The 12,500-nt window shown below is 37.9% G+C and overlaps 1 protein-coding gene across 1 annotated transcript in view; it reads right to left on the bottom strand.

Annotated features, from left to right (window-relative positions):
- The window catches only part of LOC137620831 (TWiK family of potassium channels protein 7-like), a 19,396-nt gene extending 6,936 nt beyond the window's left edge, over nt 1-12,460 (bottom strand). Inside the window, 5 exon segments of the mRNA XM_068351278.1 lie at nt 282-432; nt 1,738-1,851; nt 1,853-1,899; nt 9,682-9,816; nt 12,408-12,460. Of these exon segments, the coding sequence (XP_068207379.1) occupies nt 282-432; nt 1,738-1,851; nt 1,853-1,899; nt 9,682-9,816; nt 12,408-12,420 (460 nt within the window). The 5' untranslated portion in view covers nt 12,421-12,460.
- Nucleotides 12,461-12,500: the final 40 nt, after the last annotated feature.

The following is a 12,500-nucleotide window of genomic DNA, read 5'->3' on the forward strand; positions in this document are numbered from 1 at the left end:
GTAAGGGGGAGGGGGAGTAATCATATCTAAATATCCGTCCTTTATGACGAGTCGCATACACTAGTAGTAAATAGAACTGATCTGTAAATTCCGCATATTTACCAAAAACAAAAACAAAAAATAATAAACTAAAGATATCATTATTGGATGAACTTCATAAGCTTCCCTGGCTATCAGTGCTTAAAGTCTTGCAGCAGACCATGGAAGACGGGTTTGAATGGCAACACATCACAGAGGCCGCCAACAGAATTAATAAATGAAAACCGAAAAATATTTCTGACCTATGGCTGCCATGCTGGTGACTGTGAAGAGAAGGGATTTGGGAAATGTCCAGTCGTATTCCCAAGTATCCACGAGGCCGTCATACTGGATAGAGCTGTCAGAGGCTTTCGCTACGATGAACCTCTGGAAGGTGTCCAGCCTCTCAAAAACCTTTAAGAGAAAAACAAAAAAAAACTTTTCAGTTTTGGGTGATGGGTTTGATTTAAATTTTCATTACTAAAATTAATGTACCCATATATTAAAACAAAAGGTAATTTGATACGGTAACAATATGGAAAGTCCGGACCATAGGCGAGGTTTAGGCTTGGGAACCTCATTATGAGAGACAGTATTATGAGCGAGAGACCAGTAAAGTGCTGTGTTTTAAACGTGGCGCTTATAGTCCGTAGACTATCGTCGAATTTTTCCTCGAAGGTTACACATGTAATCTGAATTGCCTTAGAATATTACTGCACACACACACACACACACACACACACACAAAATCGTCTACTGTAATACATACTGTATGTAAATATCAAATTCGAATTCAAATAAGGAAGTTAAGTTAAAAGACCTGTATATAAAGTTACCGAAATATTCTTATGCAATTCTCAACACTACTTGAGTTTATATATTTTGTAGGCTATACATTATCTGAAACTAGAATAGTGGCGTTATTTCAATCGTCGTTTGGTATTGAACGATTGTCACTGAATTATTCAGTCAGCGTAGAATTGCGGTATTAAAGAACAAATGGTGTTTATTTAATTATTCATCTTTTCCGTAAAGATCATTAATCTTTTTTTAATGTAATTTTTCTATAGAATATTTATGAAGACAAATAAACGGAGTCTGAAGAAACGACTGTTAAGGTAAAAATTTATCTTTTTACAAGATATGCCATGCAAAACTAACGAACGCGTGAATTATTATTATTGTTATTATTATTGTTGTTGGTGGTGTTGCTGTTGCTAATACTATAGTTATTATTGTTATTCTTACTGAAATTATTTATATTAATTATCTATATATTACCAATACTGTTACATTTCTATCTTACTCGTAGTCATTATTATTATTATTATTATTATTATTATTTAATATTATTATTATTATTATTATTATTATTATTATGACATCTGCATTTACTAAAATTGCAACTACATCTATTACTAGAAAACATCATAACTTTCTTACTCATCAATACCATTGCTAAATACTTCACTATAATCCATTTCTTTCAGCGATGCATATTTGCAACCGACTCGCGGCGGTGCCCTCTTAGCTCGGAAAAGTTTCCTGATCGCTGATTGGTTGGACGAGATAATTCTAACCAATCAGCTATCAGGAAAATTTTCCGAGCTAAAAGAGACCGCTGCGAGTCGGTACAAATGTGCATCGCTAAAAGAAATGGACTATAGTGACTATTATTATAATTCTATGATAACCACCACCATCCGCAAACTCACTCACCATCCCATGATACTTGCTCTTGGCATATTGTTTCCCGTTGATGTACCAAATCCACTTCACCATGTAATTAATCCCGTCTGCGACGTCCATCGTGACCCTTTTCTTCCGATCCTCTTCGCCGTTCTTCGGCTGGAGTCTCGATCTGCATGTAAATCCAGGCCCCTGGAAAGTCAGGCGATACGATGTTTTTTTGGAAAACGTACTTTAGTTGTCGTTTATTCTATCTATTTGTTTGTTTTGTTTATCTATCCGTTAATTACTGTTCGAATAGTCTCTTGTTTTGCTGTACGGCTGGCAATCTAGGTGCGTTCAGCGTGTATATTATGTGTGTCTTATGTTTATTCTGTAAAGAACATGTTATTAACTGTTATTACAAGGATCGACTAGTGTAACTCAATTTATTGCAATCTACCCAAAGTGCAGCACAAAAAAATTAAAAAATACTATGAACAGAAGAGCAAGGTTGATAAAAGGTGTCCCCGCCCCAGAGAAAGGATTACTCCTATGATTTACACTGGCTGTCCACTAAAGCTAGAATATAGACTTTAAGATATGTGCCATAACCTATCAAGTTATCAGAACCGGACGTTCAAAATATTAAAGAGAATTGCTAGATATCATAGACAGCTAACGAATCGTGTAGGCACGAGAATAGTTATAGATGGTTTCAAATTATTGGAGCCAAGATGTATGCCTACTGTAAGTTCTAGAGCTTTCAGACATGAGATCCCAAGACTGCAATAAGCTCTCACTAGTCATCCGGAAGACTGAAGCTATTAAGGCTTTCAAGAAGAAACTGAAGACTTTCTTGTATTTTAAGTGCTTCGATAATGTGAATTTTGTCAATTAACACGGAATAACTTTAACTACCTAAGAATTACGACAAACAGATTTTGTAGGTCCTGTAGGGCGCAGGGTTCCCCTGTGTGATAGGACCAGGAAAAAGGAAAACAGCCCTTAAAGTAAGTAATTCAAGTAAATAGAAACATTATTTTATCTCACATTGATAGTGAACCCTAGCCTCTTCATATAAAAGGCAAGGTCGACATCAATTATGCCACCAGAGGCTCTAAGAGAAGTCGAACCTAAGTGCTAACTCCATATCAGGATTTACCTGGTAAGACCACTGTCTTACATTCCAGCGAATTTAAGGAAGTTGAGTGATGCTCGCTGGTATGTTAGTTCTTTAAGAGCCTCTGGGGGCATGATTGATAGCGACCTTGCCTTTCATATGGAAAAACTATGGCTCGATCCCAATGCGAGGTAGAAACATCTCCCCTATATAATAAAAATTAATGCGTCTGGCTATATGTGAAAATATATAAATGTATTTTTTTTCCCGTCACGTTTAGCGGCTTAGTCTCTCCCCGTCCCTTGAGTAGGTGAGCAGAAGTACCCCGAGAAGTACACTTGGAAACCTCAATCTCACATGAATTGCCGAGACAGCGGGTTGTGGTTAAGAAAGGGGGAGGGGGGTGGGAGGGGTTGAATCTGTTTGAGTGCGGTACAGTTTAAGTATTTAGACGTCATTTTTTATGGCTCCGGTTCACTAGTATACTGTATATATATATATATATATATATGTATATATATATATATATATACTGTGTATATATATATATATATATATATATCATATATACTGTATATATATATATCATATATACTGTATATATATATATATATATATTATATATATATACATATCATATATATAAACATATATATATATATATATATATAAACATATATATATACAGTATATATATATATATATAGATAGATAGATAGACAGATAGATATGTTTGTGTGTGTAAATATGTATATGTATATATTTATATATACAGAATATATATATATATATATATATATGTATATATATGTGTATATATATATATATGTGTGTGTGTGTGTGTGTGTATATATATATATATATATATTGTTATTTATGGCGGTCATTGCGCCATTTTTTTCAAACAAAAAGACCCCGCCAGCAAGGACCAGTCGAAATGCCACAAGCGTTGGGACCCTACCCAGAGTCTCACCACCTGCCCACCCCCTCCTATACCCGTCTACTCCCCTGAGGTCTCATTTCAGACATCTTCAAAGCACGTGGCCGCTCAACGCCGCCACAAAGGAAATTTGGAGAGGTCGGGAGGCCTATTGATGAGGGGTGTCGGGAGATAAGACCAAGGCCGATGACCAATAGGACGGCGGTCGAGCCAATTACCCGCCCCCCATTTTGGGGGCTGAGAGGGGGCAATCTTTCAAGCAATATGAATGGCTGGGCATCGTTCTTCACTTTTCAACCCTTCACGGGAGTCGGACCTGTGACAAGTTCTCCACAAGGGAGGGAACAGAGTCCTTTTTTATCAAGGTAAGATGTCTGTTTGAGTACATCATCCTCATTATCCTTATCCAACCTTCCATCTCCCTTCTTTATCACATCCCATCCTTTCCTTTTATTCTTAAAGAAAGATCCTACCCACTGAACTTTTTATTATCCCATTCTTATATCCCAACCACGTGTGCCGTTTGCTCCTAACCTTAATTAATTCACCCTGTGACAGTGTTAATCCCCACGTGATAGGGTTTAAATTCCTAAGTTTTGCACTTTTATTTTATTCGCTTAAAAGTTCTAACCACACGACATGTGTTCCCAGCCTGTAGAACTAAGTGATCGGTTAATAATTTAATTTATTTCCCTTTCCAGGGAATGAGATTGGTATGCTGAAGGCATCCACGGTCCATCCAGCTCCACGTGATTCACCTTGTGACTTGAATTAGAATATAGTTATCTGTTGTGCTCCCCTTCTTATTAATTTTTTATCAAATATTATTGTAAATATAACTTATTGTTGGTATTCCTTGTCTTATTACTGACTGGCGACCTTCCTTAAGCAAGATCAGACTCACAAGGTTGGGCGTAACAATATATATAACCCTGCCAGCGGGGAATGGGGAAGCCCCACCCTTCCAGCGGGAAGGTGGGGAGCCCGCCCTGCCACCAGGAAAGGGGGGGAACCCCGTCCTGCCAGCGCAAAATGGGGAGCCCTGCCCTGCCAGCAGGAAAGGGGGAAGCCCTGCTCTGCCATCGGGAGGGGGGGAGTCCCGCCCTGCCAGCGGGAGGGGGGAGCCCGCCCTGCTAGTGGGAAGGGGGGAGCCCCGCCCTGCCAGCGGGAAGTGGGGAATTCCACCCTGCCAACAGGAAAGGGATTGGAGCGCCGCTCTGACAGCGTGAAGGGGGGAGCCCTGCCCTGCAAGCGGATAAAGGTGAGCCCCGCCCTGCCAGCGGGAAGTGGGGAGCCCCGCCCTGCCATCGGGAAGGGGGGAGCGCCACCCTGGCAGTGGGAAGGGGGGTGCCCCGCCCTGCCAGCGGGAAGTGGGGCATTCCGGCCTGCAACAGGAAAGGGATAGGAGCGCCGCTCTGACAGCGTGAAGGGAGGAGCCCTGCCCTTCCAGCGAGAAAAGGTGAGCCCCGCCCTGCCAGCGGGAAGTGGGGAGCCCCGTCCTGCCAGCGGGAATGGGGGAGCCCCTCCCTTCCAACGGGAAGGGGGGAGCGCCCGCCCTACAAGCGAGAAGGGGGAGCCCTGCCCTGCCAGCAGGAAGGGGGTAGCCCGTCCTGCCACCGAGAAGGGGGAGCCCCTCCCTGCCAGCGGGAAGGGGGGGAGCCCCACCCTGCCAGCGGGAAGGGGGAGCCCCGCCCTGCCAGCGGGAATTGGGGGAGCCCCGCCCTGCCAGCAGGAAGGGGGGAACCCCGCCCTGCCAGCGGGAAGGGGGTGGCCCTGCCCTGCCAGTGGGAAGGGGGGAACCCTGCCCTGCCAGCAGGTAGGGGGGAGCCCCACCCTGCCAGCGGGAAGGGGGGTGCCCCGCCCTGCCAGTGGGAAGGAGGGAGCCCCACTCTGCCAGCAGAAAGGGGGAGCCCCGCCATGCCAGCGGGAAGGGGGGGAACCCTGCCCTGCCAGCGGGAAGGGGGGAACCCTGCCCTGCCAGCGGGAAGGGGGTAGCCCTGCTCTGTCAGCAGGAATGGGGAAGCCCCGCCCTGCCAGCGGGAAGGGGGGTGCCCCGCCCTGCCAGCGGGAAGGCAGGAGCCCTGCCCTGCCAGCGGGTTAGGGGGAGCCCTGCTCTGCCCTGCCAGCTGGAAGGGGGAGCCCCGCCCTGCTAGCGGGAATAGGGGAGCCCCGCCCTGCCAGCAGGAAGGGGGGAGCCCCGCCCTGCCAGCGGGAAGGGAAAACCCCGCCCTGCCAGCGTGAAGGGGGAGCCCCGCCCCGCCAGCGGGAAGTGGGGAGGTCTGCCTTGCCAGCGTGAAGGGAGGAGCCCTGCCCCGCCAGCGGGAAGCGGGGAGCCCCGCCCTGCCAGCAAGAAGAGGGAGGCCCTCCTGGCTAGCAGGAAGTGGGGAGCCCCACCCAGCCAACAATAAAAAGTTCCTGTGTCTAGCTTATTTTCTAAAAAAACATGAAGGGTGGAATCAGGAAGGCAGGTCATGAAAAGCAAAAAAAGAATTTTGAAGACTCCTTTCTCTCCATGAGGAAGAAGTCTTCAAGATTCTTGTTTTAAAGACTTCTTCCTCATGGAGAGAAAGAAGAAGTCTTCAAGATTCATGTTTTGAAGACTTTTTTCTTCTAAGAAGAAAGGTATCCACGACAAGTGGAATCAGGAAGGCAGTCATGAAAAGCAAAACAAGAATCTTGAAGACTTCTTCCTCTCCATGAGGAAGAAGAAGTCTTCAAGATTCTTGTTTTGAAGACTTCTTCTTCCCCATGGAGAGAAAAAAGAAGTCTTCAAGACTCTTGTTTTGAAGACTTCTTTCTTCTAAGAAGAAAGGAATCAACGACAAGTGGAATCAGGAAGGCAGTCATGAAAAGCAAAACAAGAATCTTGATGACTAATGACTGATTTATTTGAAAGGAATCGGACAGAAAATACAGGAAGAAGAGGGAGACAGGAAAAATAAAGTATCCGAAATGGAGAACTAGTTATCATTTGTTGATCAGTTTACGATTATGGGGATTTGAAGCGAGAAAATGTAGCCCATAATGTTGAAGATCCAAAAATAAAGATTGTACAGAATAAGGCGGAAACTGCATAGAAGTAGTGAATATTGAAGGACCAAATCCGAAATAGTCCTCAAAATTCTCCCAACTCGTTGTTCGACTCCAATTTGTTTTTCTTCATCAATAGGAAAGTTGAATGATTTCATATCAGAGCTCCAAAAGATTCTTAGTCTCTCTGTTAGGAGAAATATGGAATACCGGTGCATTTCCAAATCGGATTGATATTGTCATTCGTCTTGAGCAGGAATATTATAAAAGGTAAAAATATGGTTTTAATCGTTTTATTGATCAACCCAAATTTGCCTGATTTTATCACCGACTTGCCTCTGAGGCCATGAAAAAGGAAACAAGATTTGGGTGATGCAGAAAATGCTTTGGTGAAAGTTAAGAGAATTGTTGAGTCTGCAACTTTGGAAGAAAACCAAAATGCATCGTCTAAAAGGAATCAACGACAAGTGGAATCAGGAAGGCAGTTATGAAAAGCTAAACAAGAATCTTCAAGACTAATACTAGATTTATTTGAAAGGATTCGGACAGAAAATACAAGAAGAAGAGGGAGACAGGAAGGAGAACGGCAGAGAGGAAATAAAGAATCCGAAAAGGAGAATTAGATATTATTTGTTGATCACTTTACGATTGTGCGGATTTGAAATGAGAAAGTAAAGTCCATTGTGTTGAAGATTCAAAAATAAAGATTTAAGGCGGAAACTGCACAGAAGTAGAGAATATTGAAAAACCAGATAAAGCTAAAATTCTTCAATCCCAAGTATTTTTTTTTCCTCTAAAAGGAAGAACTAATAAGGAGAGACACTCTAATTGGACGTCTTCCTGTTAGCACGTGCTTATAAGAAAAAAAAATATCCAAGACCGATGAAGGAACTGGTTTGGGATCAGATATATTTGGTTTACTGCGCCCCGGATTTGAACTTCGGGCTCCAGCTTCGGTCGTCATTTTGTGTCAGACTCATCATCATCTGTCTGTCATCAGTGTTCGTGTCATCCAACACACAATTAAAAGCTTTTAAAAGATACAACCAACGCTCCGTTCCCCTTCGGGCTGCCAACACAAGGGCCCGTGGTCTGCCTTGATATAGGCGGGTCAGTCTAAATCATCATCATCAGGAGGGGCAATTTGAGACACGAGACCTTTTATTACGGTCATTATAAAAAGGATATTTCAATTGCAAAGGGATCAATGGTTCAATTGGGTTCCGTCGTCATGAAATACCTTCAAGATGTTCGTCAAAAGAAATTCGACCAAGAAGCGCAACGGCAGGAGGAGAGGAACTGGTCAAACGAATGCCCTTAGGAAAGAATTTGTTGCCCTTCATCTTGTATTCTATAGACCTTGCCTAAAAGATTGATACGCAATCGGGATGTCAAAACGAAAGTTAGTTTACAGGAAGAGTAGGAACGGAGTACATTCACTCGCGCACACACGTGTGTATATATATATATATATATATAAATGTATATATATATATATATGCATATGTGTATATATATATATATATATATGCATATGTATATATATATATATATATATATACATATATATATATATATGTGTGTGTGTGTGTGTGTGTTTGTGTTTGCTGGGTATTATTTTCTTACCTGTTACTATTTTGCTAATTTCTATGATCAATTAATTTATGGGGGAATAAAATATTAAAGGGGATTTCGTATAATTACGTTTTACTGTAGCTGACCATAACAGGCAGTAAGTAGAGTATTGAGAAACTAGATCTTCCTCATTCCTGTTTTTCTGAGGCTAAACTAACTAGTTTATCATTTAAGTCCTATGGAATTAGGACACTTCATGGATGTTGATGCTTATGGATGTGTAGACCCAAATGCTATTTTTCCTTTGTTTTTTTATAAAGACCACTGATTTCTTAGCTCTTAAGTTAGTTGTCTGCTATTTTCTTCAAGTTATCAAATTATATATATATATATATATATATAGTGTATATACACACATACGTACTGTATATAAATATATATATATATATATATATATTTATATATGCATATATATATGTGCATATATATATATATATATATATGTGTATATATATATATATATATATATATTATAGTCATAAAAGGAGACCTGAGTTTGTGTTTTCAATTTTCCTTTAGTGGCTATAATACTTGATTATTTTAAGCTCATCACGTGTTAGTTTTTGTGATTTCTACACACACACGCACACACAAAGATATATATATATATATATATATATATTCATATATATATATATATATATATATATATGTATATATATTTATATATAATGTATATAATGATAAATTTTGCACATTTAGACGTGTTTTTCATATTTATATAAGCCATATATTATACTCCCTTAGTATCTGGATTCTCTCTATACCTTGGGATCAGAGAACCAAGGGGGAATCAACTCAAGAGATAATAGCTTCTTGTCGGTCGGGGAATCGAACTCTGGTCCGAGAAACTGGCACGAAAATTTGTATTACACACATTATATATATATATATATATATATATACGATGTGTGTGTGTTTTGTATTTGCAGTGGATATTTTAAACATTAAATGATAATAAAGAGTTGAAATATGGCAACTCGATTTGTAACTTTTTTATGCTTTTGCTAACTAAGAAAATCCTTTACTGTCTTTGGTTCGCTAAGGTTGGAGAAGGCTCCGCCCATTTAGTAGAAATAGTAAGAAGAGCAACAGCTTGACTGTTTTGTCATGGGAACAATAGAGACATCTAACGAACGATTTCTCCCGAGTATTGGCGTTCTTTGGATTCTAACTGTACATAATTTTATAATGAGGCTATAGAATCCTAATAAAAAATACAGAGAGAGAGAGAGAGAGAGAGAGAGAGAGAGAGAGAGAGACTTACCCAGGCAAGCATACAAAGAGACTAGGATGAAAAGGCCGCCATGAGAGAAGAGCACCTTGACGAATTTCTTGCAGCAGCTCGTCTTGGAATCATTCTCCTCCTTGGCCCTGCCCTTCGACATTATCCGCTTGAATGCTGTTTCGGAAAATGGTTGATCTATATTAATTTCATATTGGGACTCAATTAAAATAGCCTTCTTGTGATATTTTTTTTTATCATTTTCATTTTCTTTTTAAGGGGTGTGATTTACCAACGCAAATTATAAATGTTTTATTGAATTTATTTATTTTCCTTGTGGAAATATATTTATCATTTCAATGCAAGATTAATGGGTGATTGTAATTGGCTTTTAAAATAATGATTTTACAATTATTACTGAAACAAATTTTGTTTAAATCATATCATAACATTATTTGAGTTACTTCATATTAAAAAAAATTTAATTTATTTTTTATACAGTGTATCTTAACATCAACAGTATAATGAGATTTGTATTAAAAAACAGTAAATCATACACGGTTGATTAATGAATTTCAGCGTCTGTGAAAAAGAGTTCACATGTAACGAATTCAAATGAAGCTTTGTGATTAAAGTATTACTTAAAATCAAAAGTGATGAAACTATTCAAATGTGGTGTGTTTTGTCAATAAAGATCTTCGTGTGCATACTTACTTTGAATATAGTATTGCCTTTATTTTCAGTTTTTTTTTTTTTTTTTATAGTAATATCGACTCTAGAGTTAATTGGTTCTTATTTACATATTTAATACTCATCTTCGTGATAATTCTCAATTTCTTTAAAACTAAGCATGATACATATTTCTAAGTATTCACAGTTTTTCTCTATAGTAGTTTATATATTTTGATAATATAACAGCGTAAATGTTTAGATTTACATTTTCCCTTATTTACATTTTGTAGTTAATTTGAATGATTTTGTATTCATTTTATTTTTGTGCATATACAGTACGAGTTATTAACATAAGCTAAAGAAAAGTACAACCTCTATCATTTTATAATATTATTTAAGAATTTTCATAGGCAGATTACAGTTACTTCTTTGATATTCTTAATCAAGTACCGTTGATTTTTTTTAATAATTTTGCGATTAAGTCACTGTTTCTTATCATGTCTTTATTTTATTTACATTGTCTTCTGTACTAGGTTTTTTTTTTTACTATTTTATTCGTAATTTTTTGTAAGAAAAGTCTATCCTTACTATATTTCCATTTCCTCTGCCATTAACATTTTTGGTAATACACACATGTATGTATGTATGTATGTATGTATATATGTGTATTACCCATATATATATATATATATATATATTTATATATATACATATATATATGTATATATATATATATATTATATCTATATATATATATATATATACATATATATATATATATATATATGTATATATATATATATATATATATGTGTGTGTGTGTGTGTGTGTGCATGTATGATGTATGTGTTTATAAACATGTGTGTAAAGTCTATAAAGTAACTTTCTGGTTGAAAAAACGTCATGTCCATTAATTTGTAATTCTAAACTTGGTTATTTCTCATCTGCAGGCTAATCTGTCTCAAATGCATTTTACTAATTCCTTTTATCAACTGTGATTATTTTTTTTCCTATGAACATTCCATTTAGTGGACGCTCTGCTTTTAAGGAAATTGCCCTTTCATGACGTTTTTCTAAAATGTTCCAAAGCACATGCTTAGTAATAGGCTAATAATGATAATTATAGAAATGAATGTAATTGTGATTTAAAGCTGATTTTATTTGCAAAAAGTTATAAATCTTTAAATCTTTTCATCGATATTTAATTATTATACACTCCTCGTATTGACTGAAGGTGAAGGTTGCCTATGGGCAACAATCAATAGGGTTTTTGCTATATTACTTTTTTATAAGTTTTTCCCATCTACTTTCTTCACTTCATTATTTTTTTCATTCTTCCTTTAGTAGTGAAGTGCACTATGGTAGATGTTCTATCAAATGTCCTTATAAAAGATGACATTCTCTTTTAAAAAATACAAAAATAAATATCTTTTGAATAATGGAGACGTATTTAACCTATTATGGCACATTGTCCCATCAAATTACGTTGTTAACTCTCATTTCATTAACTTATGAACGCTGAAACTAACGTAAATTCTCATGAAACATTTGGTCGCGTAATTGTGCCGTACCGTATTTTAATGTGGAAGAGTTTGTGGTACATGTAGGATGATGTAACTGAAAACGAAAAGTGCGATTTCATGTCTTTTTGTGGACGTGTGTTAGTGCAATATAACAGGATATGTGGATAGATTGAATATGGCATCCATTCGTCTTCATATTTCAGCCTCAGGTCGAACCAAAAGAAAAAAAAAAAAAAAAAAAAAAAAAAAACTTTAGTTATTATAGATAAGCGTATAATTACACTGAAGAATGATTTAATGGTACATGAGGACGAAACTTTTACTCTTCATTCCACTTTTAATAGTCTGTAAATTATCACAAAGCAAAACAACATTAGACTGGCAATGTTAAAAAATTATTTTGCAATGGAAGAAAGAGTAATGATCGTATCTTATCCTCAAACAATTTAAGAAGTTTTATTTTATTTTAAGCAAGAATCAAATCTGTAGAATTAAAGCAAAGAAAAAAAAATCATGTAAGCAATAAGTAAGCAATCAGCATTAGAAAACACATTATTGAAAATTGGATCTTACACGGAGGCGGCATAGTGGCGGTTTTTGCGTCTCTCGTTCACTAATAACAACCTGTAACATATTAACATAATCCAGGATATTAAATATTAGATT

The sequence above is a fragment of the Palaemon carinicauda genome, chromosome 27 (genome assembly GCF_036898095.1).
Source record: "Palaemon carinicauda isolate YSFRI2023 chromosome 27, ASM3689809v2, whole genome shotgun sequence".
Classification (NCBI taxonomy): Eukaryota; Metazoa; Arthropoda; class Malacostraca; order Decapoda; family Palaemonidae; genus Palaemon; species Palaemon carinicauda.